The following is a 25,053-nucleotide window of genomic DNA, read 5'->3' as shown; positions in this document are numbered from 1 at the left end:
CCACTTCAGGTGGTGGTGGTGGGGCGCTATTTCCAAGCGCTTTGCCTTCCGGTGTCGCGGCATGTTGCTCGAGGGGTATCGTGCGTCCTGGGCAGACCTCGCAGGGAACTGTGCCGACATTTGTCTAAGACCGTCTGAGGAAAAACCCAGGGAAAGCACCCAGACGGCACAACCAGCGCCCCGATTCGAACCCGAGTCACTTCTCAGTGTCGGCGTGGAGTAGCCACTAAGCCACGGGGGCTTCAGGGTAGTTACAAAAATGGCAGGTGTAGGACACCCCTATGCCAGGAACACACGTCTAGTAGTGAAGAACCGAGAGGAGGAACACGAGAAGGAGGAGGAACGCGAAGGAGTAGTCCGGAGGAGATTTCTACGCTTTAGCCCATCTAAGCCATCTGAGCTTTAGTTTGGCTTTTGGAAAAATCAGGTTTATCGAGCTTGTTCAAGTACTTGCATAATTATGGCATATTCCATATCGCCGTTTGAATAAACCTTCTGCTAATCGTGCCGCCAAGCTGCCGGTCCAGTGACAGGCTCACTGAGTCGCAGTTTAGTAAAAGCTCAATGTGTTCCACCGTCATGTACGAACAAGGGCTTCATAGACTTTCCATTTTACAAATTATACTAGATTGACACGACGTTCTGAAATACCGACCTTTAAAATACGCGATGTACAACAAGATGCACCCTTTACTGTCTTCTCTTTTGGTCGGGTACCATCATTAGCGCACCAGTGAAACAAAAAAACACACAAAAAAGAAAGAAAAAAATTGAAGTTAAGCAGAAACAACAAATAGCCCCGGTTGGAAACTCCCCCATAAAGTTAAACGTCGTCTGCTTTGCTTCATTTGCTACCTGTAATCCTAGTCTAATCTCGACGGTAAGCTTTTTGAGCGAGAAGTAGAACTAGGTGGGAGCTGTAAATTTTGTGTTTAAGGAACTTCAGGTTAACGCTAAATCTACAACACATGCAAACTCGGCTGTACCGCATGCGCGCACTTATTATGCACTATTGATCACAGACGCGCTATAATCGGCTTTCAAAGTACGCGGTTCCCGGAAGACGCGAACACCGAAAGTAAGAAAGAAAGTGAAACTTGCGTGTTAGAACCGAGCAATGCAAAGTTGGCACTTTTCTGGTACGTTTGCTGCTTTACGCATTCTAGTAAGCTGCGTGGTCGCGTTCAACTGCACTAATTTTGAAGGTTCCAAGACAAAGAAGTCTTTACGGGCATTGTTTAAATCACAAAAAAGAAGTTTTTTTTTTCTCAGACAGTCTGTACCCCGCCAACTAGGATACGCAGAAAGATGTGTTTTTTCCCCGTCCTTTGTGTAAAGTACGGTACGTTTCGTGCATCATGTAGTGGACCGCATATATCCATGTAAAACCTTAAAGGGACGGTCGCATCCGTTTCAGTCCATTTCGAAACTATAGTGTTATTTCATTCCTCGTGGACCACTGACCACGGAATCTGACCCCATGACAGGAGCAGATGGCGGATGTTGAGAGTATGCCGGAATTCCATCTCTGGAAAAACGAAAAAAAACGTCACTCCCTAAGAACCAATGAGGGCGCGACCTTCAGAGCCTTTCGCCTCTGAGCGCCCCCCTCTCACTCCTCGGTTAGGGAGTGACGTCACGCCGCCGGAGCCTCTTCAGCCGCGGAAGCAGTGCTGACCTTTAAAATTAGTTTAATATTTAATATTTAACACTTTTCGGACAAAAAAAAAAAAAGAATCCAAATAGACAGTCGGCCGATGGCGAACATTGTGGTATCGGTTTCATATAGATGGGTTTCCGCATGCGGCTGTCCCTTTAAGCAAAAATACCCATACCCACACTGCGCCGTCAAAATAGAACTACATTACGTCACACGCTCGGAATGACACCGCTCTGTGTTCTGATTTGTTGAACATGGGATTTTCGGCATAGTTTGGGCGCTTTGCATTTTGCATAATGCGTACGACAGAGGCGGAAACTTCATCTTTTCAATAATAATAGTAATAACAACAACAACAATAATAATAATAATAATTAGCTAGAAACGATATCATTCTGAATGACCATTGGCTCCGGGTGATTGCAGGGGGTAAAGTTCTGTGTTCACAGTGTATGCGCTTAATTAGGTAATGAACTACACCCGGAACGTCAGGAATTACCGACTCTTTATACTTACAGTGAACGTTAAGCCTCAACGTTGATTCCAGTACCACATCCACCATGTTGGGATGGGCAGCATTGCAGCGGAGCATTTCTCCGTGGTTTGCAGAAGACAAAGCTACGATGACCACGGTGAACGTGAGATTGCCTTCTTCGGATTCTTCGTAGTAGAAAGGGTCTAACTGTTCGGACCCGAGCCACCACGTGAACTTCATGGCGGGTCTGGATCCCACGACTCGGCAGTAGAATTCAGAGGGCACGCCAGCTATTGAGAAATTCTCACGATTCCACAGCTGAGATGACAGCGGCAGAACTGCATCGAAGGTGACATGGAGTCAATGTAACGCAACCATGCACAAGGCTCGCCAACAACAACAACAACACCAACGGTTACATGCAGGACGATGGCACGAGGTATTGCAACGCTTGCCGTACTCAGAGGTCCCGCAAAGGGTTTCTATAACTACAAGCAAGGTTTCTAGATCATAAAAAGGAACTTTATTACGCTCAACTTAAATGTTGATGTTGGCAAAACAAAAAACAAAACAAAAAAACTTATTTGTTACTTCAACTGCACTTGTATATTTCATTGTAAAAACAAGAGAGCGATATGATTACTCTCCAAATATAACATTTTGTCGTACATATTTCAAAGATGGAACTGGTGGAACACACATCATTCAAGAAGTCTGGCAGTGGAACCCACCAACCTAACCGTGCTGGAGGACGCGGCCCAACGTGGGGTTGGGGAACGTCACCTATAGATACAGGAGGCCAGCTTGATGTCTCCTTTCATTCCTACGGACGTAGACACATGTAATGTCGTGATGTCAGCTAATCGCCGCAGAGAATTTCAAACACAGGCTTTCTCTGGCTACAAGTGGCTGTCCATGTGGCTAATGACGGCTCGTCTCTGTGGCTACGGCCGCCGAAACAAGGTCGTGACTCGCGGGCTCTTAGTTGTTACGTCACCTCGTTCAAGCAAGCAGGCTTTGTTTCTAGGTGGCACTGGGTTCGGCTATAGGGTTACTATGTTGAGCCAACCTCTCAGAATTTTTATTTTTCAAGTCAAATCAAAAGGAAACTCGTTCTAAAAAGTTGACTGCAGATAAATCATATTATTGATACACTTTGTTGGCATTGTAACAGCCATTACCGTATTACACCAAACATTCCAAAAAAGAAAAAAAGAAGACAAAAAACAAGAAACAAAAACAAGGAAAAAAAAAACAAGAAAGAGAAAAAAGAAGGGAGTGACAGCGGAGAAACGAAGGGATGAGAGTGCATGGTGTTCCACAAGACATAAACAAAACATCGCGCATTGTCCTGCAGTGCATACCGTACGTGTTGTAATCAGTAATCTTGTAATCACCCAAGCAGCAAAATGTACTGAAAGTCGAGTGCAATAGGGGTGGACGGGTAGGTGGAAGGCCCTGAACAGACCCGTGAAACTAAAGAATATTGATAAGACACATACCGTCCACCCCTATTGCACTCGACTTTCAGTACATTTTGCTGCTTGGGCAGCCAGGAAGTGAGACGACACTCACGATTGATGTCCAGGGATATAGAAACGTTTAGTGGCGTTGGTGTAAAAAGCACGGAGCAGGTGAATGTCTTCAAAAGCATGTTCCGGTCAACGGACTCGATGTGTATGACGCTTCTGGTCACATCGTCCACGCGCATCGTCCTAGGCGTTGGACTGGCGAAGTCGAAACCACTACCGGCCCACAGTAGCTGCGGTGGTGGTTTACCTAAGTAGAAGAAAAGAGATATAGAAAGAGAGAGAGAGACAGGTGCTAGGAGAGAGTGTGGAAGTGCAAGAATTGTCACTTCGGTGCGAGACACTTCGTGGTTCGTACAGAACTTCCGGTGGACCTCGATATTCCCGGTTGCGAAATCCCCGATCTTGAAACTCACGTTCTCGAAACAAGCAAAATCAAGGAAAATGATCGATTGCTTCCTGAAATGATATGCCGTGTTTAAAAACACGACACCACTATTTAGACACTCAAAGTCACGTGTTTTCGACGTCTGTCCAAGTCGTTTTAGCGAACGAACGCCACATTTTAGCGACCGTTAGGCTTAGCAGGGCGGGCACGACCGAACAGCACATTGGTTAGTTTATTATTGGGTTAGTGCAAGTTCGGTGTTTGCATTCCCATGTCCAGGTTAGTTCGTTGTTGGCAGTTTCCCGCGCGCGACTGTGCATTTTATAGTCGGATAACATTTATTTACAGTAGTTTATTTTGCAACGGGAATTTCGATCCTTTATTTCGAGGTACACGTACACCCGTTTCGGATAGCGCCAATATTTCAGTCTGGGCACCGAAAAGAACCTGCACTGAGCGGCATCCGTGGAACGGCAAGTCCACATAGCATCAATACCTTACGAATGCATTCTCCTTGATCAATATCCTGTGCAACACATTTAGTTTACCTGCCAGCTCAATCCAACAGAATGCAGTACAAAAACTCCAAAGCAGTGGTATGTGAGGCAGTAGAGATATTAGACTTGAAATAGTCGACCACCAGAGTTCCAATGAAATACAAAAACATGCCCACAACTATAAAATGAGACAAAAGCAAAAAAGTAGTTTTCATACCTCCACTAACCTCGCAGTTCAAGGTCAGTGGTCGACCTTCGTCGTAGGGTCCAGCTATGCCGTTCAAGACGGTTCCTTGAGCGTCCAAAATGACGGGGGCACTCGGAGGATCTAGAATAAACGGTAACAATATTTCCAAAAGTACGTGTCACACAAACGGTGCGCATTGACGGACTTCGAAAGTGCGTGGAAGCTGCTTGCCCTTCACCATTATATGTACCTTATACAGTTATACTTTCAGAAAGATAATGGAAGCCAGCTATTATTTAAATCCATCCTCCTTTTTAAATATCTTGAAACCGAATTTTGCCAAATTTTGCCAACCAAACCAAATTTTGCAAATTTTGGAGCCGAAACTGAGACCACGCACCTCATAAGCGCAAAAAGAGGGAAAGGGCGTTCGCGACAGAGGGCCACGTGTATTGTAGCGATCGAGATGATTGGAATAAACGTCGATGGCCAGATAGACTGTTTTCTGGCCCAGATAAGCCGAAGCAATGTCGTTTGTGCCCTCGAGGAGTGCGTATTTTTTCGTTTCGGCTCATTTGCATGTACACCAAAGTTTGGCATTGAACATAGAAGCAAAATGCAAGCGAACTGGTGTATAGTTCACGTTGGCAACGTGTCCCTGAGCTTGGGGGAAGGACAAAAGGCAAAAACACAAAAACTAACAGCGCAAGACAAGGCTCAAACGAGCAATGAAGGTATCGCCTCTCCAACTGGCTGCTCGCCACCTAGCGGACCCCAGCAGAAGCACTCAATGAATGACAGTAACAGCAGACGATCGTTATGTTTCTCGGCTGACCCGAAACTGCCGCAACTTCCCTACGTGTGCGGTGGAGTTTCCCTACTTACAGAACTCAAACAGTAACAGCACTGCTCAATTCCGCAGTGCAAAACTATCGCGGAGAAGAATTTTCAATGTCGAGAAGGGAAAGAGGAAAAAGATACTATTGATACTATCACAGGAGCGGCGTGAACGGAAAAAAAAAAAAAAAAAAAACGAAGACAGCGGGAAAAGACACGCGAGTTATGTTATTTGTACAGTTTTTGGAGCATGTCTCGTGGAAGAATTGGCCTGAAGCCGGTTGATTTATTCATCGGCAATCATTCTTTCCTCCGCCGTCTTGAAGACGACGCGAGCGCCTCTACAGGTAGTTGGAGAGGCGAGTACAAATATATAACATGAAGGACACGAAGATATTGGGATATATATTTGTACCTGCTATATTAAAACTTTCATTGCTGGTTCGAGCCTTGTCTTGTGCTGTTCGTTTTTGTCTTTTGTCCTTCCCCCAAGCTCAGGGGCATATTGCCAACCCGTCAAAGTTTGGCAATTTCAAAGTTTCAAGTACTTAAAAAAAAAAAAAGAGTGTCGATTTAAATAATGAACGGCTCCAATTCTGCTGTCTCTTCGCGAAAACGTGTTGTTCCTCCGTGTTGGCGCCGCGGAGCAACTGTGACTATGAGCGGCGTACAGACGTGGACAGATGGAGAGAGGACAGTAGGAAGGAGTGGGGGACAGGGGGTGGAGCGATTAGTATGCGTCCTGGGCCGACTTCACAGGGAACTGTGCCGACATTCGTCTGAAGTGTCTGCCGGAATACCCAGGGACAACCTCAGACAGCACAGCCGGTGCGGGGATTCGAACCCGTGTGACCTCCTGTGTCACTCGGCGTGGAAGGCGACCACACTAACCACTATGCCACGGGAGCTGGTGAAAACATAATTAAATTAACATAACATAATTAAAAAGTCAATGAATTTTATGTAATTAGTCGTCCAGTAGTTACATGCTTTCTCACAGGACGTCCGACTGGTCGCGTAACGCGCCCGCAAAAATGGCATCAGTGCTGCTGATTAAACAAAAATCTGTAATGGATAAAAAACAAAACAAAAAAACACATCCTGTATGACCCAAAGCACGTCACCTCAATCAAGGAAGCCCAAAACGCACTCTAACTCGTCATACCCGATACATTTTGGGGGGTTAATCACTGCCCGAAATGTCAAGAGCGGGCTGCACCTTAATAAGAAGCGGTCATGTCACTGACAGCTGCTGGGATACGTAACCAGAAAATAAAAATAATAAAAAAAGAGCGTGAATGGACGAGCGCGGGAGTGATAACGCTGTAGTACCTACTGCACTGTTTAGAGCATGCATGGTGTCCTAGCTGCCAGAACTTGATCAGAGTATCCGCTGACACTTTCCCGGGAAATGGCGGCACATGCCAGGTGCACAGCCTTATTCAACAGGGGGACTCTAATTATGGCCCTATGCGTTGTGTACCTGTTATGTCAATACTTGTTACACCTCGCGTCTACATTGTGTATGAAATATTAGAGAGTCTTCTCGGCTAACAATGGCTGACAAAGAATTGTGTAGGAAGAAGATGGGTCATACGTAGAGGAAATGTTGTTGAAGCACCTCTATTTTGTGAGGACTAACAAAATTAGCGAAGCCACGAAACGACGACTTGTTGTCACCTTTCGAGCGCCGTAGGAAAGTTTCTACGGCGCACAACGAAAATCTGTCTTCATTGAACAATATAAGTCACGGGTATTTGCCAGTAAAAACATGTTTCATGCAAGTTGTACAATTCCTCCCGGCGCTGAAGAGCCGTCCGCTGATTTTGAGATAAAGACAGCGATCGACATGTTTACATACGGTTTCGGTTTTTCGGTGACGTAAACGGGGGTGGGGGGGCATTGGCTACCATAACTCGGCGAACGTCACAAGACCGAGAGGAAGGTGATGGAGGACTAGTATCACTCACACTCACACACACGCTCTCTCTCACGCACACACAAAGAAACAAACACTCACACACATACACACAAACAAAAGGAACATTATCACCCTGAATTAAAATTTCGCCCCATCAAAATTTATTATCCTGCCTTTTTATATTCCACAACCCCTCGCAAGCAATATATGGAACATTCGGAGCCATTTTACGGACGCCAGCACATCATGTACTCTAAATGCAGAACCCACCATAATCCCGAACGAGTTTGTTCTCTTTCTTGATTGGTTGAGAACGGGAGTCGTACGTCATGTAGTGACACCTATGTAGCTGTGTAATACCCTGTCGCACGGGCAGTCCTCAATTATAATTGAAGCTAATGGCCACTGAACATGCGCGTAGCGCGACCATGCCTGGAAAAAGTCAACCTGTCAATGAACATTGGATCCAATCAGTGCCGGTGTCTACTTGGGCCGCAGGGGTGCGGCAGTAGTCTCCCCATGAGCCCACCCGCGTATGCTTGGTGGCGCCACATGTTCACGCGCTCATGGGCTTATACGTTCAATGCCGAGCCGTTTATTGGGAGAGTTTGGCCATTCTTTGATCTTTTGTCGCTCGGAGTCTAGCTTGCCGTGACGTCAGACCCGTACGTCATTGCTGCGCCCACTTGACCCGAATGAAAGCCGACTCGCGGCGGCACGGGGAAATTTCAAAGTGGCAGCTCTGCTCTAAAATGGCGGCACTGGTCTTGGCGCCGCCCATCATGTGACGTCAAATGGCGCGCTTTGAAACAGGCTCCTCCCAATGGCCAAACTCTTCCAATGAGCGTCTCTGGTTCAATGGACATTGGTTCCGTGCGGCAGGGGTGTTAGGTGTCACACAAGGGCGTACGCAGTGGCGTAGCCACGGGGGGGCCAGGGGGGGACATATAATCGTATTGTGCACGTCCAAATCAATTATTTTCGTTCTGTTTTTTTTAACCGCATTTTGCGGCGTGCACGAGTATGTGTATGTTGTCGCGAACAGGATCAGCGGCGGGGGGGGGGGGGGGGTGAGTAGGGCGAGTTTTCGTATCGAGCCCCCCCTACCTTGGAGGTCTGGCTACGCCACTGGGCGTACGTCCTGTGATTTCCACAAATGAGGACTGATGAGTGTATAATTCTGCGCAATTGTTGGCCATCGACGCGTCATGCTGTTAAGCTCCGTTTTGAGAGTGTAATATTGGAAGCTACCGAGAGCTTAAGCAGGGGGAGTCAATAAACGTAAATAATTGCCGACTGAACTGAGCAGACCGGCATACGTCGTAAGAAATCGCGGAAAATATTGTAAATTTATTTGACACTGCTTAACGAAGAAACGAGTTCAGGGGTACAGTTAACCCGAAAGAAACTGCCTTCTATTTATGCCTCCCTTCAACAACGCTGAATGACTGGCGAAATCAGCGATACGCTCACCTATAACGCTGAGATTCACTGTCCGTGTGACTTCCTGTCCATCCTCGTAAACAACACTACAGGTGTAAGTCCCCGTATCTTCCACATAAATTCTTCCAATCTTCAAAAGCGCCGGATGGCTATAAAGCGAGAAGTGCGACCTGAGCGCCCACTCAGGGCTGACCTTGTGCTCCGCCTTCCAGAGGTCGCCACCTTTCGTCCTCCCGTCGATGACGTAGAAATCTTGCCGATGCTTGCTCTGCTCCATCCGGGACCATCGAACAGCAGTTACGCGGGCGTCTGGTGGATGCAGACGACACGGAAGTGTCGTCTGCTCGCCATGTCTTGTGGTAATGTTCAGTGGTGATTTATCTGCATAGAGAGAGTTTCGATAATTGAAAGGAAATAAATTAATAAAAAAATTGAGGCTCAAAATACATGCTTGTCGAGCGTCTCCTCTATATGGAAAGGCTGTGCAAGGAACACTTGCCTTGCAGAGGACATAGTTGTGACGCGCATCAAGCAAGTCATATAATAAAGATATAGCTCTACAAATAAACTGCTGCAAGTGAAAACTTAGCTTGGAGAGACGTATAATATCAAGTCAGGATACTGACTACACGCACTATCCAGCATTCATACTATTTGAAGTGCGATACACAATTTAAGATAGTCATCATTTTTTCATACTAGTACTGCTCTGTATTACCTGTATACGTACCCTTTACTTATTGGATGAACGCTTTGATTATCGAAGCTCCTCTTGCACTGGCGACATATTATATGATCATAACCGTAGGACCATTACCACGCAGCTAAATGCAACGCTTCCATTTCAGACTTATGTCCGTAACCAAAGCTATGTGCTGAGTGTCAGACAGTGCACCAACACCAAACACAACGCTGCCATTGACTAATCTGGTATGGCTGTCAAACCGTCAATACTCACTTGCTGAATGGGTCAACCTAAGGAGTGTCCACTGTTCTAAGGTTTCCGCCCACCCTGTTTCACAGCCAGCGACTGAGGTCGCCTCTCAACTTGTTCCTCATTACCTTTGCACTGAAGATGAGGTGTCTTTACCTGAACATGTTGCGACTAAGAGGCTCCCTCAGCGCACTAACTACTATGAGAAATTCGAAACAATCCGTAACGACAACTCGGGTTTATTACGTAAAAGAAACACTTAACCCCTTGCTGAACTGATCCGGAATGTTTCCTTCACACCTTTTCTTCTTCTCGCATTTGCTTCCTCTTCTTCCACTTCCTGACCTATCCACGTCGTTCGCTACACAATCGTTTTAACGCTGTCTAGCTGCATGTTGCAAACTTGTTATAGTACGTACTACACAATTCATACTTCGAAAACTGCTAAAATAAGAGCAACCATACCCAATGTATTGTTCATAAAAAGTATGTTGTTACTGCACCGCACGCAATGCACGAGTGCTGCTGATCCTCATTTGAAGGTGACTTGGAGACAACGCGGGAAGAAAGCAGCTGTAATCGAAACATTTCTCGGATGAGTTCCGGCTGGATAGAGATGAAATAGTGAACCACTGGACTTGAGGTTTTAAGGGCCTTATGGGCCTTAAGGGCACCTTAAGTATACACTTTACATAAGGAGGAAACAATCGGCACAACCACACAAAACCTGAAAACATCAGTAACCAAAACAATTTTACGATGGAGGCAATTGAGAAATAGCAAGCTACAGAGTGGTGTGGTTCTGAACCTCAGTATATGTAATTCATGAGGGTGATCAACATGACTTGAGCGGAGAATATGAGGGAAACAAGGGGATTCCATTGACGGTTACGTATATTAAAAGCATAGAATTGTTTTGCACAAGTTCAGGCATATATTTTTGGATTCCAGATTGCAAGTTTTGAGCATACGGCAATACGGCAGTACAGCAATAATTATATTGCAATGACTGCTACACGTGGATAAAAAGATAACAGATTGCTTTGTTGGGCGAAACACTTCGGTATGTTGATAGATCTGCACCTTGTAGGGCGTTTATGAAAGTTTGTCCCTCTCCTTAGAGGAGTGCATTCGATTGATGTTTTTAACAGTGACTATAAGACTGATACATACCTAAAGGAGCAATGAGGTGGCATTTAACGTCGCTCCAAATCCTGCCTCATCTGTCAAGCTGTCCACCAGGAGTCACGATGCGAAATATTTTCGCTCTACGGTGCATTATAGCTGTGTAATCGAATTTACAAAAAACAGTCGGAGAAAGCCACCGCAGACGGCCGACACGATGCTCGCGTGACGTATTGGAGGCTCCGTGCCTTGTTTCTTTGTTTTTTTTCTTCGCAGCTCACGCGCCGCTTATACATGCTTGAGCTGTGCCGCTGTACGTCACTGGTCACGTGAGGGGAGTAGCATACGTCATGACGTCCTCTCGTTCTGCGATGCGCTCTTTTCATGAGGCGAAGGATTTGTCAAAGGTGTGCGGAACAGAGCCCTCGCGCTTAGGGTGCCTCAATACTAGCTCTGTCTGCACAGAGGGAGCTAGTATTCAGGCACCTATTAGGGTATTAGAGTACATAATCATGTGCTTTTGCGTCTTGTTACGGCCTCCTGTTGCGTTCACTTTGCGTGAGCCCTCCTGCTTCGATGGCGGCATGGAATAGCTCGCCAGCGATCCTGTCTTCGGTCTGTTCGCCGGGAAGTGTCACTGAACTGCAACGAATATGGCATTCATTCCACTGGGTCGATGCTATATTCCTGGTTGCCTCGCCAACCATTAAGGTGGACCAAAGACGTGCGCCTCCCGTTGAGGAGGAAGGTTGCAAAGAGTCCTGGATGAAAGTTATTCACGCAACGGTATTACACAGAGCTTGCATTTCAAGATAGGTGTCCGAACTTTGAGTGCGCAGTGCTAACCGCCCAGCATGTTCGTCATCATTGGTTAGTCGTTTTAGCAAGGGGTAAACACAACTTCACCCAAGCGGGCTAGGATTCAGAACAAGTCCTTATACGAGGCTTTGAAGAATTCACCAGAAATAAAGAAGGGACAAGAAGAGAGGAATGCTGTGTCGTCCCATGAAGACTTGAATATTGAATTTCTTCGACAGCAATTGTGAACGACCAATGTGCAATGTTTGAGAGTGGTCCATCACCCCGCATGTGGTTTTCTGTTACGATGCTCTCTGGCCTTTTTTTTTATTCTATGGTGAAGGTCGAGTGGCATACATAACATGCGACCATCCCGACATATGTGACACACACTACTTTCTGTGTTGTTCGAAAAGCTTGAAAAGCAACTACATTTCCTGGAGCTACGAACGTGCCAAAGACAATGACAGTGCTAAAGTTTGTTTGCCCCTGGTTCAGTGAGTTCGCCCAGGACACTCAGATAAGAAGCGAAGAACACATGAAGGAACAGTGAAGGCACATGGGACGTCACATTCAATAACTGTCTCCTACCACTTTCAACCTCAGCATGTCGGTTACAGACACAGCGACTCCGTTATAGCGGCACTCGGCAGTTTCAAGAGGACGCTGTCCGACCGAACGACTATCTCCTGTCTATCGACCCGTCGATGGATTTCGTTGCCACACACCACTTGTCGCTCCAAGAAGCGTCCATTGTACACCGACTACGACTTAATGCCGCCAGGACAACTCTGCTTTTCCGTAAAACGGGTCTTCTCCAGTCGCCCAAATGCCCCACTTGCGCTGTTGAAGCTGATATTCCACATCTTCTCCTCGACTGTCACAGATTCGACACCCCTCGAGCCACGCTCAGACGACGTCTACTCGAGCTGCGGTGCACATTTCTCTGGCCACTCTGCTCGGCCCAGTACGACATCACACACAGCGGTCTGTGACCAAAGCAGTTTTGACTTTCTTGAGCGATCCAGTTCTTATGAACAGCCTGTCCAGGCGTGCAATCTCATTCTTCAGTGCACCACTCTCACCCTCAACGCATTAACCTCCATGCTTTCTTTTTAAAGTCATCTTCTGTAATCCATCTCATCATTCGTTCACCGTTTGTTAGTCATCTTTGTCTTTAATCTATCTCATCCTTCTTTCACCGTTTGTTACTTTATCCTTTATTTCCTAATTATTTTCTTTTTATTTATTTTATTCTTATTTCATTTATTTTCTTTCTTTGCGGAATAGCAAGCCGACGTCCGGTTTGGCTGACCTTTCTCCCGTTTTTTTTCTTCGTTTCGTATAATAAATATAACCCCCCCCCCCCCCCACCCGAACACAAAAGAACGTTGAAGCTAGAAAGAAAGGCGAGTACACTAAAGCAGAAATAAGGTGCACCTCAGCACCCTCGATTTTCATTAAAAGCCTGTGTGAGTATTTGTGGCTAGGTGTATCATTCTTTAATACATGTACTTCTCATCGGTGCTATAAATTGCTTTGACTGTCCGCATGACTGATAGTATAGCAATGTATAGCATCGAATGTTTTATCAAAATGCGCAACTTAAAGCAGTTCTATAATTGAAGCTTAGAGGTGGGTATGGGTGCTGTTCTTGTTATGCAGGCGGCAAATGAACATAATCCGCGGTTATATTGCCCTTATTCCTTCCAGAATTAATGTAGAACATCGTGCTTGGTTTTTGAGTAGCAAACGTTCACAGGCTTCAGGATGTCTGTTTTTATAGATTCCCGGAGAAAACCTACTCAGGTAAGAGGGGCTCTACTGATTGCACCCGCTCGGAAGCGAAGCGGCCGACGGACAACTAGCGTGACGTCACGGAGCACGTGTACAGTCACTAAATAGGGGACCCTATTTAGCGACTCTAAGCACGTGGAGAGGCTTTATATCTAGATGGTGTTGCTGGCGCTCGCTCTGTAGGTCGCCTGCGCTCATCGTTCTTTTGCCGGAAAATTTTTTTAGTCGTTGGAGAACAATTCTAACAAAAAAAGAAAAAGAAAATGAAAAATTGTGGTCACCTTAGTGCTCCTTTAACCTTTCACAGCACGTTCACAGCTTATTCGTCCTGTCTGCTTCAATGGGTTGTTATCTTTCCGCACGTTAGATAAGAATCATGGGGCGTTGCTACCATGGTTGCCAAAAAACCTGCTTTGCTAAAAAAAAAAAAAGGAAAAGAGAAAGAGGGAAAACGAATGACGACGTTTACAAAGCAACAAATTGCTTTGTAGACGGCGTCATTCCAGGTACAACCGACGCCCGTTTTATTTCATTCGTTCCGTCATTTTACGATGCCATTTGTTTGAGCTCTCTGTCCTTTTGTGAGACCCACAATTCTATGGCATTCTATTTTGAACGGGCTCCTTGCACCTAAATTGCTAGTAGTAGCACGATGAGGGTTTTCAACCGGAACTCCCCGATAGTTTCATCCACAGCAGTTCACATATGACAAATTTATTCTGGCTTTATTGCTGGCGGGTCCTTGTATCACAAGGAAGCTTGCACGAAAGAGTTTGCAGTCCATGGGATAACGTTCTATTAAACCAAAATTGCGGAACATCGGAAGCAAATAAACGGTAGAATCCGTCGACGTGTTTGCCGAACGGGACGGAAGCTATTCTTTGAGGCCGATGTGAAAGACGTCCACGAAGGGCTGTGGGGTGGGGGGCATTGTAGTCAAGGCGAAAGACGCCGTGAAGAAGGGTGGGGCTGTTTGGGTGGTGGGCGGTAGCGGTAGTAACTATGCTAACGGTGACGTGCTATGTGACAGCTGGAGCAACAACGGCGGCAGGTTGATGGGTGGACGGAGTCGCCTCAGAGACCGATGGGGCAGCATACTGGGCCAACCTGGTACACGATAGCTGGGGCAGCGGCAAAAACAGCGTCTGTGAAGATGATGGTTGCATATTTTTCCTCGCGGTTCCTCCGATTTTCGTCTGGTCCCGGAAACTGAAGTCCAGACAAATGAATGCACACTGCATAGACTGGAGTCCGTCTCCATGCTTTGTTTTTTCCCTGATAACTGAAACCCGAACGCGCTATGCATAAAAGAAAAGCCAGCTTTTCTTTGACGCATAGCGCATTAGGCAGGTTATATACCGCTCCCTGTTTTGTACCGTGCAGTTTTTGCCTATCCAAAATTATCTAGTGAACCTGCCTAATGCTTGATGCATTGCGCTTTGTACATAAGTTTTTGGTTTACAGTTTTTGGTACCGTGCAGTTTTGGACTAACTAAAATTATCTAGTGAACCTGCCTAATGCTTGATGCATTGCGCTTTGTACATAAGTTTTTGGTTTACAGGTTTTGGTACCGTGCAGTTTTGGACTAACTAAAATTATCTAGTGAACCTGCCTAATGCTTGATGCATTGCGCTTTGTACATAAGTTTTTGGTTTACAGGTTTTGGTACCGTGCAGTTTTGGACTAACTAAAATGATCTAGTGAACCTGCCTAATGCTTGATGCATTGCGCTTTGTACATACGTTTTTGGTTTACAGGTTTTGGTACCGTGCAGTTTTGGACTAACTAAAATTATCTAGTGAACCTGCCTAATGCTTGATGCATTGCGCTTTGTACATAAGTTTTTGGTTTACAGTTTTTGGTACCGTGCAGTTTTGGACTAACTAAAATTATCTAGTGAACCTGCCTAATGCTTGATGCATTGCGCTTTGTACATAAGTTTTTGGTTTACAGGTTTTGGTACCGTGCAGTTTTGGACTAACTAAAATTATCTAGTGAACCTGCCTAATGCTTGATGCATTGCGCTTTGTACATAAGTTTTTGGTTTACAGGTTTTGGTACCGTGCAGTTTTGGACTAACTAAAATGATCTAGTGAACCTGCCTAATGCTTGATGCATTGCGCTTTGTACATACGTTTTTGGTTTACAGGTTTTGGTACCGTGCAGTTTTGGACTAACTAAAATTATCTAGTGAACCTGCCTAATGCTTGATGCATTGCGCTTTGTACATAAGTTTTTGGTTTACAGGTTTTGGTACCATACAGTTTTGGACTAACTAAAATTATCTAGTGAACCTGCCTAATGCTTGATGCATTGCGCTTTGTACATAAGTTTTTGGTTTACAGGTTTTGGTACCGTGCAGTTTTGGACTAACTAAAATTATCTAGTAAACCTGCCTAATGCTTGATGCATTGCGCTTTGTACATAGGTTTTTGGTTTACAGGTTTTGGTACCGTGCAGTTTTGGACTAACTAAAATTATCTAGTGAACCTGCCTAATGCTTGATGCATTGCGCTTTGTACATAAGTTTTTGGTTTACAGGTTTTGGTACCGTGCAGTTTTGGACTAACTAAAATTATCTAGTGAACCTGCCTAATGCTTGATGCATTGCGCTTTGTACATAAGTTTTTGGTTTACAGGTTTTGGTACCGTGCAGTTTTGGACTAACTAAAATTATCAAGTGAACCTGCCTAATGCTTGATGCATTGCGCTTTGTACATAAGTTTTTGGTTTACAGGTTTTGGTACCGTGCAGTTTTGGACTAACTAAAATTATCTAGTGAACCTGCCTAATGCTTGATGCATTGCGCTTTGTACATAAGTTTTTGGTTTACAGGTTTTGGTACCGTGCAGTTTTGGACTAACTAAAATGATCTAGTGAACCTACCTAATGCTTGATGCATTGCGCTTTGTACATACGTTTTTGGTTTACAGGTTTTGGTACCGTGCAGTTTTGGACTAACTAAAATTATCTAGTGAACCTGCCTAATGCTTGATGCATTGCGCTTTGTACATAAGTTTTTGGTTTACAGGTTTTGGTACCGTGCAGTTTTGGACTAACTAAAATTATCTAGTGAACCTGCCTAATGCTTGATGCATTGCGCTTTGTACATAAGTTTTTGGTTTACAGGTTTTGGTACCGTGCAGTTTTGGACTAACTAAAATTATCAAGTGAACCTGCCTAATGCTTGATGCATTGCGCTTTGTACATAAGTTTTTGGTTTACAGGTTTTGGTACCATACAGTTTTGGACTAACTAAAATTATCAAGTGAACCTGCCTAATGCTTGATGCATTGCGCTTTGTACATAAGTTTTTGGTTTACAGGTTTTGGTACCGTGCAGTTTTGGACTAACTAAAATTATCTAGTGAACCTGCCTAATGCTTGATGCATTGCGCTTTGTACATAAGTTTTTGGTTTACAGGTTTTGGTACCGTGCAGTTTTGGACTAACTAAAATGATCTAGTGAACCTACCTAATGCTTGATGCATTGCGCTTTGTACATACGTTTTTGGTTTACAGGTTTTGGTACCGTGCAGTTTTGGACTAACTAAAATTATCTAGTGAACCTGCCTAATGCTTGATGCATTGCGCTTTGTACATAAGTTTTTGGTTTACAGGTTTTGGTACCGTGCAGTTTTGGACTAACTAAAATTATCTAGTGAACCTGCCTAATGCTTGATGCATTGCGCTTTGTACATAAGTTTTTGGTTTACAGGTTTTGGTACCGTGCAGTTTTGGACTAACTAAAATTATCAAGTGAACCTGCCTAATGCTTGATGCATTGCGCTTTGTACATAAGTTTTTGGTTTACAGGTTTTGGTACCGTGCAGTTTTGGACTAACTAAAATTATCTAGTAAACCTGCCTAATGCTTGATGCATTGCGCTTTGTACATAGGTTTTTGGTTTACAGGTTTTGGTACCGTGCAGTTTTGGACTAACTAAAATTATCTAGTGAACCTGCCTAATGCTTGATGCATTGCGCTTTGTACATAAGTTTTTGGTTTACAGGTTTTGGTACCGTGCAGTTTTGGACTAACTAAAATTATCTAGTGAACCTGCCTAATGCTTGATGCATTGCGCTTTGTACATACGTTTTTGGTTTACAGGTTTTGGTACCGTGCAGTTTTGGACTAACTAAAATTATCTAGTGAACCTGCCTAATGCTTGATGCATTGCGCTTTGTACATAAGTTTTTGGTTTACAGGTTTTGGTACCGTGCAGTTTTGGACTAACTAAAATTATCTAGTGAACCTGCCTAATGCTTGATGCATTGCGCTTTGTACATAAGTTTTTGGTTTACAGGTTTTGGTACCGTGCAGTTTTGGACTAACTAAAATGATCTAGTGAACCTGCCTAATGCTTGATGCATTGCGCTTTGTACATACGTTTTTGGTTTACAGGTTTTGGTACCGTGCAGTTTTGGACTAACTAAAATTATCTAGTGAACCTGCCTAATGCTTGATGCATTGCGCTTTGTACATAAGTTTTTGGTTTACAGGTTTTGGTACCGTGCAGTTTTGGACTAACTAAAATTATCTAGTGAACCTGCCTAATGCTTGATGCATTGCGCTTTGTACATAAGTTTTTGGTTTACAGGTTTTGGTACCGTGCAGTTTTGGACTAACTAAAATTATCTAGTAAACCTGCCTAATGCTTGATGCATTGCGCTTTGTACATAGGTTTTTGGTTTACAGGTTTTGGTACCGTGCAGTTTTGGACTAACTAAAATTATCTAGTGAACCTGCCTAATGCTTGATGCATTGCGCTTTGTACATAAGTTTTTGGTTTACAGGTTTTGGTACCGTGCAGTTTTGGACTAACTAAAATTATCTAGTGAACCTGCCTAATGCTTGATGCATTGCGCTTTGTACATACGTTTTTGGTTTACAGGTTTTGGTACCGTGCAGTTTTGGACTAACTAAAATTATCTAGTGAACCTGCCTAATGCTTGATGCATTGCGCTTTGTACATAAGTTTTTGGTTTACAGTTTTTGGTACCGTGCAGTTTTGGACTAACTAAAATGATCTAGTGAACCTGCCTAATGCTTGATGCATTGCGCTTTGTACATAAGTTTTTGGTTTACAGGTTTTGGTACCGTGCAGTTTTGGACTAACTAAAATTATCTAGTGAACCTGCCTAATGCTTGATGCATTGCGCTTTGTACATAAGTTTTTGGTTTACAGGTTTTGGTACCGTGCAGTTTTGGACTAACTAAAATTATCTAGTGAACCTGCCTAATGCTTGATGCATTGCGCTTTGTACATAAGTTTTTGGTTTACAGGTTTTGGTACCGTGCAGTTTTGGACTAACTAAAATTATCTAGTGAACCTGCCTAATGCTTGATGCATTGCGCTTTGTACATACGTTTTTGGTTTACAGGTTTTGGTACCGTGCAGTTTTGGACTAACTAAAATTATCTAGTGAACCTGCCTAATGCTTGATGCATTGCGCTTTGTACATAAGTTTTTGGTTTACAGGTTTTGGTACCGTGCAGTTTTGGACTAACTAAAATTATCTAGTAAACCTGCCTAATGCTTGATGCATTGCGCTTTGTACATAGGTTTTTGGTTTACAGGTTTTGGTACCGTGCAGTTTTGGACTAACTAAAATTATCTAGTGAACCTGCCTAATGCTTGATGCATTGCGCTTTGTACATAAGTTTTTGGTTTACAGGTTTTGGTACCGTGCAGTTTTGGAGTAACTAAAATGATCTAGTGAACCTGCCTAATGATTGATGCATTGCGCTTTGTACACAAGTTTTTGGTTTACAGGTTTTGGTACCGTGCAGTTTTGGACTAACTAAAATGATCTAGTGAACCTGCCTAATGCTTGATGCATTGCGCTTTGTACATAAGTTTTTGGTTTACAGGTTTTGGTACCGTGCAGTTTTGGACTAACTAAAATGATCTAGTGAACCTGCCTAATGCTTGATGCATCCCCCTTTGTACATAAGTTTTTGGTTTACAGGTTTTGGTACCGTGCAGTTTTGGACTAACTAAAATTATCTAGTGAACCTGCCTAATGCTTGATGCATTGCACTTTGTACATAAGTTTTTAGTTTCCAGGTATTGGTACCGTGCAGTTTTGGACTAACTAAAATTATCTAGTGAACCTGCCTAAAACTTGATCCATTGCGCTTTGTACATAAGTTTTTGGTTTACAGGTTTTGGTACCGTGCAGTTTTGGACTAACTAAAATGATCTAGTGAACCTGCCTAATGCTTGATGCATTGCCCTTTGTACATAAGTTTTTGGTTTACAGGTTTTGGTACCGTGCAGTTTTGGACTAACTAAAATGATCTAGTGAACCTGCCTAATGATTGATGCATTGCGCTTTGTACATAAGTTTTTGGTTTACAGGTTTTGGTACCGTGCAGTTTTGGACTACCTAAAATTATCTAGTGAAATGTAGGTTTGCCATGAACACGCTCTGATATTTTGCGGTGCAGAGCTCTGTTGCGATTAAACTGTCAACCTATTTTCACCAGTTAAGCATATTAATAATGGCAGTTAATTAAAACTTGCACTAATTACCTTTAATTTATATTCGGGAGTAACTGTATGCAGCAACTCTTCAGAAGAAAAAAAAATATCCACGAATTTAACTACCGCTTCGTCAGTTTCCTGTGTCGCACCCTGTACACTGCAGCTGTACCGTAGCTGCGCCACTGCACATTGATGATAATGGCGATGAGGATGAACATACAGTTAGCTCTCACTGGTCAGGGATGCTATCAGACAGGATCAGGTTCGAACTCTGGCGCCGGCACAAATTGGTTCTTTCGTGAATTGCCTGATTAATATTCAAGCAACTCACGATAAGAGCTAACCGTATGTTCATCCTCATCCACATGTGCGTCCACTCCCGTTACGATCCCCGTGATTTCCACGCAGTTGTCTTGAAAAGCGAGCCCCACTTTCACAGATGATCCTCCACTCAAGTGTTTTCAAGTACATTTTCCATTCACACGCTCCAGAACAACAGCCTTCTAACCAGACATCTGACGGAAAGACCACGCCAGCTCAGTTTACGACTTTTTTGTTACACAAGCTTTCATTTTTTTTAAAGCAGCTCAAAGTGATGCTTATGTCCTTTTGATGTACACAATATTGCGTTTCAGTTTCGCCGCATTTCTGTTCAGGCGAGCATTTCGCATTGTTATCTCTGCTCCGGAATTCCGCAATTCGAAACGATCCGCAGTTTAGCAGTCTAGACAGTGGAAGAAGTGCTGGCGCACACGCATTTATTACGCCTATATCACAAGCGCCGTCGGTCAAGTGACTCCATGGCGTATAATTATATTTGTTCTGAAACATCTGACTTCATGCCTCGAATACTCCGAGAACGTAGCATATTCACTGAAAAGAAATGGCTGTTTGCAAAACGGCCTCCCATTCGTATGTAAGCGCGCGCGAATCTACCCATATCATCAATGGAAATCGTACTATGGATCCATTGATTTTAGAGCTAATTCAGTAATAGTCAGTTAAATCGTATGATGTTGTACTCACACTCCATTATGTAGTAACGTATGCACCATAACGAAAAAAAAAAGAGGAAAAAGAAGAAGAAAAAAAAAACGCAATGCAAAGCGGAACATCTGTCTATTCAAAGAAAAAGAAAGAAGCAAAGAGGAAGGGTTAGTCAAACGGCAACGTGGACTTCTTACTCTACTGGAAAAAAAGAAGAAGGAAAGGAAAACGAAAGTGAAAGCCTAAAAAAAAAAAGGAGAACAAAAAAAAAAATCTCACTTGATAATGATAATGACTCAGCACGTTGTGATTCATATTCAGTATTCAGTTTCATCGCACTCCTAAACCATGCAAATCTCACTGTTGTTCTGTCACTGAAACAAAGGAGAACACAAAGCCCAAGCCAAGGAAACAAAGCACATTCAAGCGCTACGCCACCATATGTTTTGTCCCACGAGGACTGTCGGATTATCGCAGCTTCGTTGCATTTGCTCTAACTCGAGACGAGTAGAAAACTACCGCGAAGCAGCTGTGTTTGGATAGTGGATCAAAGGGTTGAAATGTCAAGAGTTGCAGTTTCGAATTGAACTCTTTCCTGTGGGTTATGACTCGCCTGATGCAATCCGCGAAGCTGTGCGTGTCCGTGCGGCATCTAGAAGACCATGGTGGTATTTGACCATTAAACGATACGACGGGATGCCAATCAAAGAAGAACTGCCTACTGCATTAACGAGTAGATAAAAGAGCTCGTTTTATGGTATACGTTAAGCGATACAGCATATTTCGAACGCTGAACACGTTTTATGCCACCCACATTGTACCTACGTAATTTTCTGTTGATGCACAGAGATAGTCAGCTAATGTGATTCTAACAGAGGGTCATGCCTTTATCTTATGAGTCGGTTCGCCATATAGTACTGGTGTGGTCTGTGGGGTAGCAATTTGGGGTAGCAATTTTAATCAAGCGGGGTAGTCAGGTGCTGCTACTACGCAGTTCAAAGCAAGAAAAAAAAAAGGAAAATAAAACACCGTATTCACAAAATATAGTACATATTACTGTCACATCAAAGATGTGTGTTTAAAGGGGCCGTAAACAGGTATGAAAGGTGCGCATTTCTCTGCGTCATATTATTCAAACTTGTACAGTGAAAGCTCCTTGTAATTACTAGCGCTCAAATTCAAAAGGCGATTGCATACGGATGAAATATTCACTGCACTCTTTCGCTTTTTAGCTCCGCCGTGCGCTCTAAATTTACGTCATTTTGACGTGGCACTTTTCTCACCAATTACAATAAAGACATCAACGTATGATTTTATTTCGCTTGCGGAAATTGATTAGATGATCGTGAGTCTTATTCCATTCAAAGTCTGACCAGTTACAGCCTCAAACCGGAAAAGAAACGCGTTCAATTTAGATATCACACGCGCACTACGTTTTCCGCGCAACAGCACGCAGCACAGCGCGAGCCGACGCCACAGTTGCGGAATCTCACGTGCGCGGTGTGGAGTTGTGAGTTCTGGTTTGCTTTCGCTTCATGCTCGTTCTGCTCTAAGTTCCTCTGTGGTGTCCTGTTTTGTTTGTTTTCGTGTAAATATATAAATTTCAAAGTTAACTGTAAGTAATACTTGTATGTAGCTGTTTTTCTGTAGTTAGCGTTTGCTAAATATGCCTCCTGTGTGCATAGTCGCAACGTGCTCCCACCGACGCGTAAAGAATCAACCGCCGAAGTTGAGATTCCACAGTGTACCAAATGACGAACCTCGTAGGTCGTCATGTTTAGAACTTACTGGACAGCAGAATGTGTCTGTAGAGAACCCGCCAAAGACAACGTTTGTATGCGAGGACCACTTCGATGCGAAAGCGTACCGCATGGCCATAATGGGACCTGTCAGCAAAAAACTTCCGAATGATGCTGTCCCATCACTACAACTGCCCAAGGATGTCGACGACGGTCCATCGAAACGCCGTGTTGTTTTGGTAAGTCCTGTTTATAGTGAGTACCGTTCAAACTAGAAACCAGGTGCTTCAGAAAATACCGCCTGCCTACAACTCAGCTTCGCGTGTCCCTGTCAAAACATGTGCTGTACTTCTACTGCATGGTTGCTGTACATTATCTCAATGCTGGATTCCAGCTAGCTGTAGTTTTGGTACAACCTGTTGGAAATAACAGGGCAAATCAAGCAGCAGCAGCATATCACTTTTCTAAAGTGACCGCGTGAGGGTGCGTTGAAATTACTGTTTCGTGATAACCATATGGTAATCTCGTTTCTTCCATTATCCAGGCCCCCAAAACAAGTGCAACTCGCCCAACATTCACCACTGTTGCAGCATCCACCAGTGTGCTATATCGCCTGCCAGCGGGACCCTTTTTTCCGGGACCGTTTTTTTCCGGATCCCGTGATCTCCACGTGCATGTAGCCCCAAGGAGCTCCTCCAAAAGACTCTTGGTAGCTTCCGTATACGAGACCTCGTGCCCACTTATGATTCTTGGTGCATGTGTATCACTTATTCCGGAAGGCGTTTACTTCAGAAATGCGGTGTGCGATCGTGTCCGTCCGGGGCCTATTCCGATCTATGTCGGTAGCGCGAACGTGTCGTTCGGGAGCGAGAACACGTGGTATGTGACGCAACGTAACGCTATCGAAGAGAATTTGGTATTCCCTGCGCTCCAAACGCGTCGCCCGTAAGCGACGGTGCCGCTCACGGGAACGACAGCCGAAGAAGCCGACGAAGTTACTTCGCGTGACTAAACACAATCACGGTTGGCGCCGGTGTTTAGGTCGGGCGACAACGGGTTTGTATCAGCTGAAACGTCTTTATTGAAACCATTTTGCCACAGAGACAATTCTCCACTATCATACATATCAAACAATACACAAAGGTCTGCCTAAAGCTTACATTTCTCCACTTGTTAACTGTCCTGAGAGATCCTTCTCTGGGAATTTAATATCGCGACTGATTCTGCCCACTGATTCTAATTGCGTGTAGATCGTCAGCAAAACGTCCGTGACTAAACTGCGGTGCTCGATCACGAACAGCAACACAATTTCATATTATTCGTGCGTTGAGCGAGAAGCGCGAGACTTCCCCCATCGTCAACGCGTCGTCGTCGTCGTAGTCTGCTTCCAAAATAAGGCTTCCGCGTGATTCTCCTCCTGCTACACTATATTGGCTCAGAACGCGACGTCTCGTCCCCAGACGTCTAAACCTCTAACGACAGTCAACAAACCACTGATCTCTATCTATAAAGGCTGGATGGCGCATGGGAGAGGGGCTCGCGGGGGAGAGGCGTGCCTTCGGGCCGCCATGTTGGGAGGCCCTAAAGCGCAGTCTGCGCCCATATGGCAACATAGGCAACATAGGCAACATAGATTGTGAGTATTTATTGCGCTGCAGGCGTTGATCGTTGCTTGTCATCACACAATTTTGTAAGGTGCCAGTATACTGATGTATCCTAACAGTGTTTCACAGGTGTCCTGCCGTTCGATTCTTAATTACGTTATGTTTTGCATTCCGAAACTAGACCGTCACAGCAGTGCAGCGCTGGGATTGCACTACAGTACGTTTCCCAGCCAATATTTCAACAAGAAACGATGTGAGGTTAACAACCACCATGTATGTAATATCCCGTGCTGCGTTCTGGACAAAAATTGTTCCATAAAGAACGGTCCGGGAAAGGATATACTCGCATGGCAGAAAGAGATCGTTCTGTAGAATCACAGCCGTTGTTTTAGCCGTGTATCGGTTTCGTATGATTTATATCAAGCACCGCCGCAGAAAGTGTCTTTTAGTGAACGACTGCGGTGCTTTGCCTCGCAAATATGGACACACCGAAGCAGCCCAAATACGTTGTGAGCGTGATTTAATTGCTTCACGCAATTAGAACACGCTCGTTAGGACAGTTAATCAAGTAGTGATGTAAGCGTAATCAATTAAGTTACTTAAAAGTGGTAACACCTCCTTGACAGAACAAATGAAGGAAGA

General features: G+C 44.3%; 1 protein-coding gene across 3 annotated transcripts in view; it reads right to left on the bottom strand.

The window, feature by feature from the left end:
* The window catches only part of LOC135394668 (hemicentin-1-like), a 424,972-nt gene that overhangs the window by 7,723 nt on the left and 392,196 nt on the right, over positions 1 to 25,053 (bottom strand). For all 3 annotated transcript variants that reach the window (XM_064625522.1, XM_064625521.1, XM_064625523.1), the window contains exons 9-12: positions 8,968 to 9,318; positions 4,767 to 4,877; positions 3,711 to 3,914; positions 2,177 to 2,473 (exon numbers count right to left, since the gene is read on the bottom strand). In XM_064625522.1, the coding sequence (XP_064481592.1) occupies positions 2,177 to 2,473; positions 3,711 to 3,914; positions 4,767 to 4,877; positions 8,968 to 9,318 (963 nt within the window). The remainder of the gene's footprint in view (positions 1 to 2,176; positions 2,474 to 3,710; positions 3,915 to 4,766; positions 4,878 to 8,967; positions 9,319 to 25,053) is intronic.

This window comes from Ornithodoros turicata, chromosome 5, assembly GCF_037126465.1.
Source record: "Ornithodoros turicata isolate Travis chromosome 5, ASM3712646v1, whole genome shotgun sequence".
Taxonomy (NCBI): domain Eukaryota; kingdom Metazoa; phylum Arthropoda; class Arachnida; order Ixodida; family Argasidae; genus Ornithodoros; species Ornithodoros turicata.
This window is presented reverse-complemented; position numbering and strand designations above follow the sequence as displayed.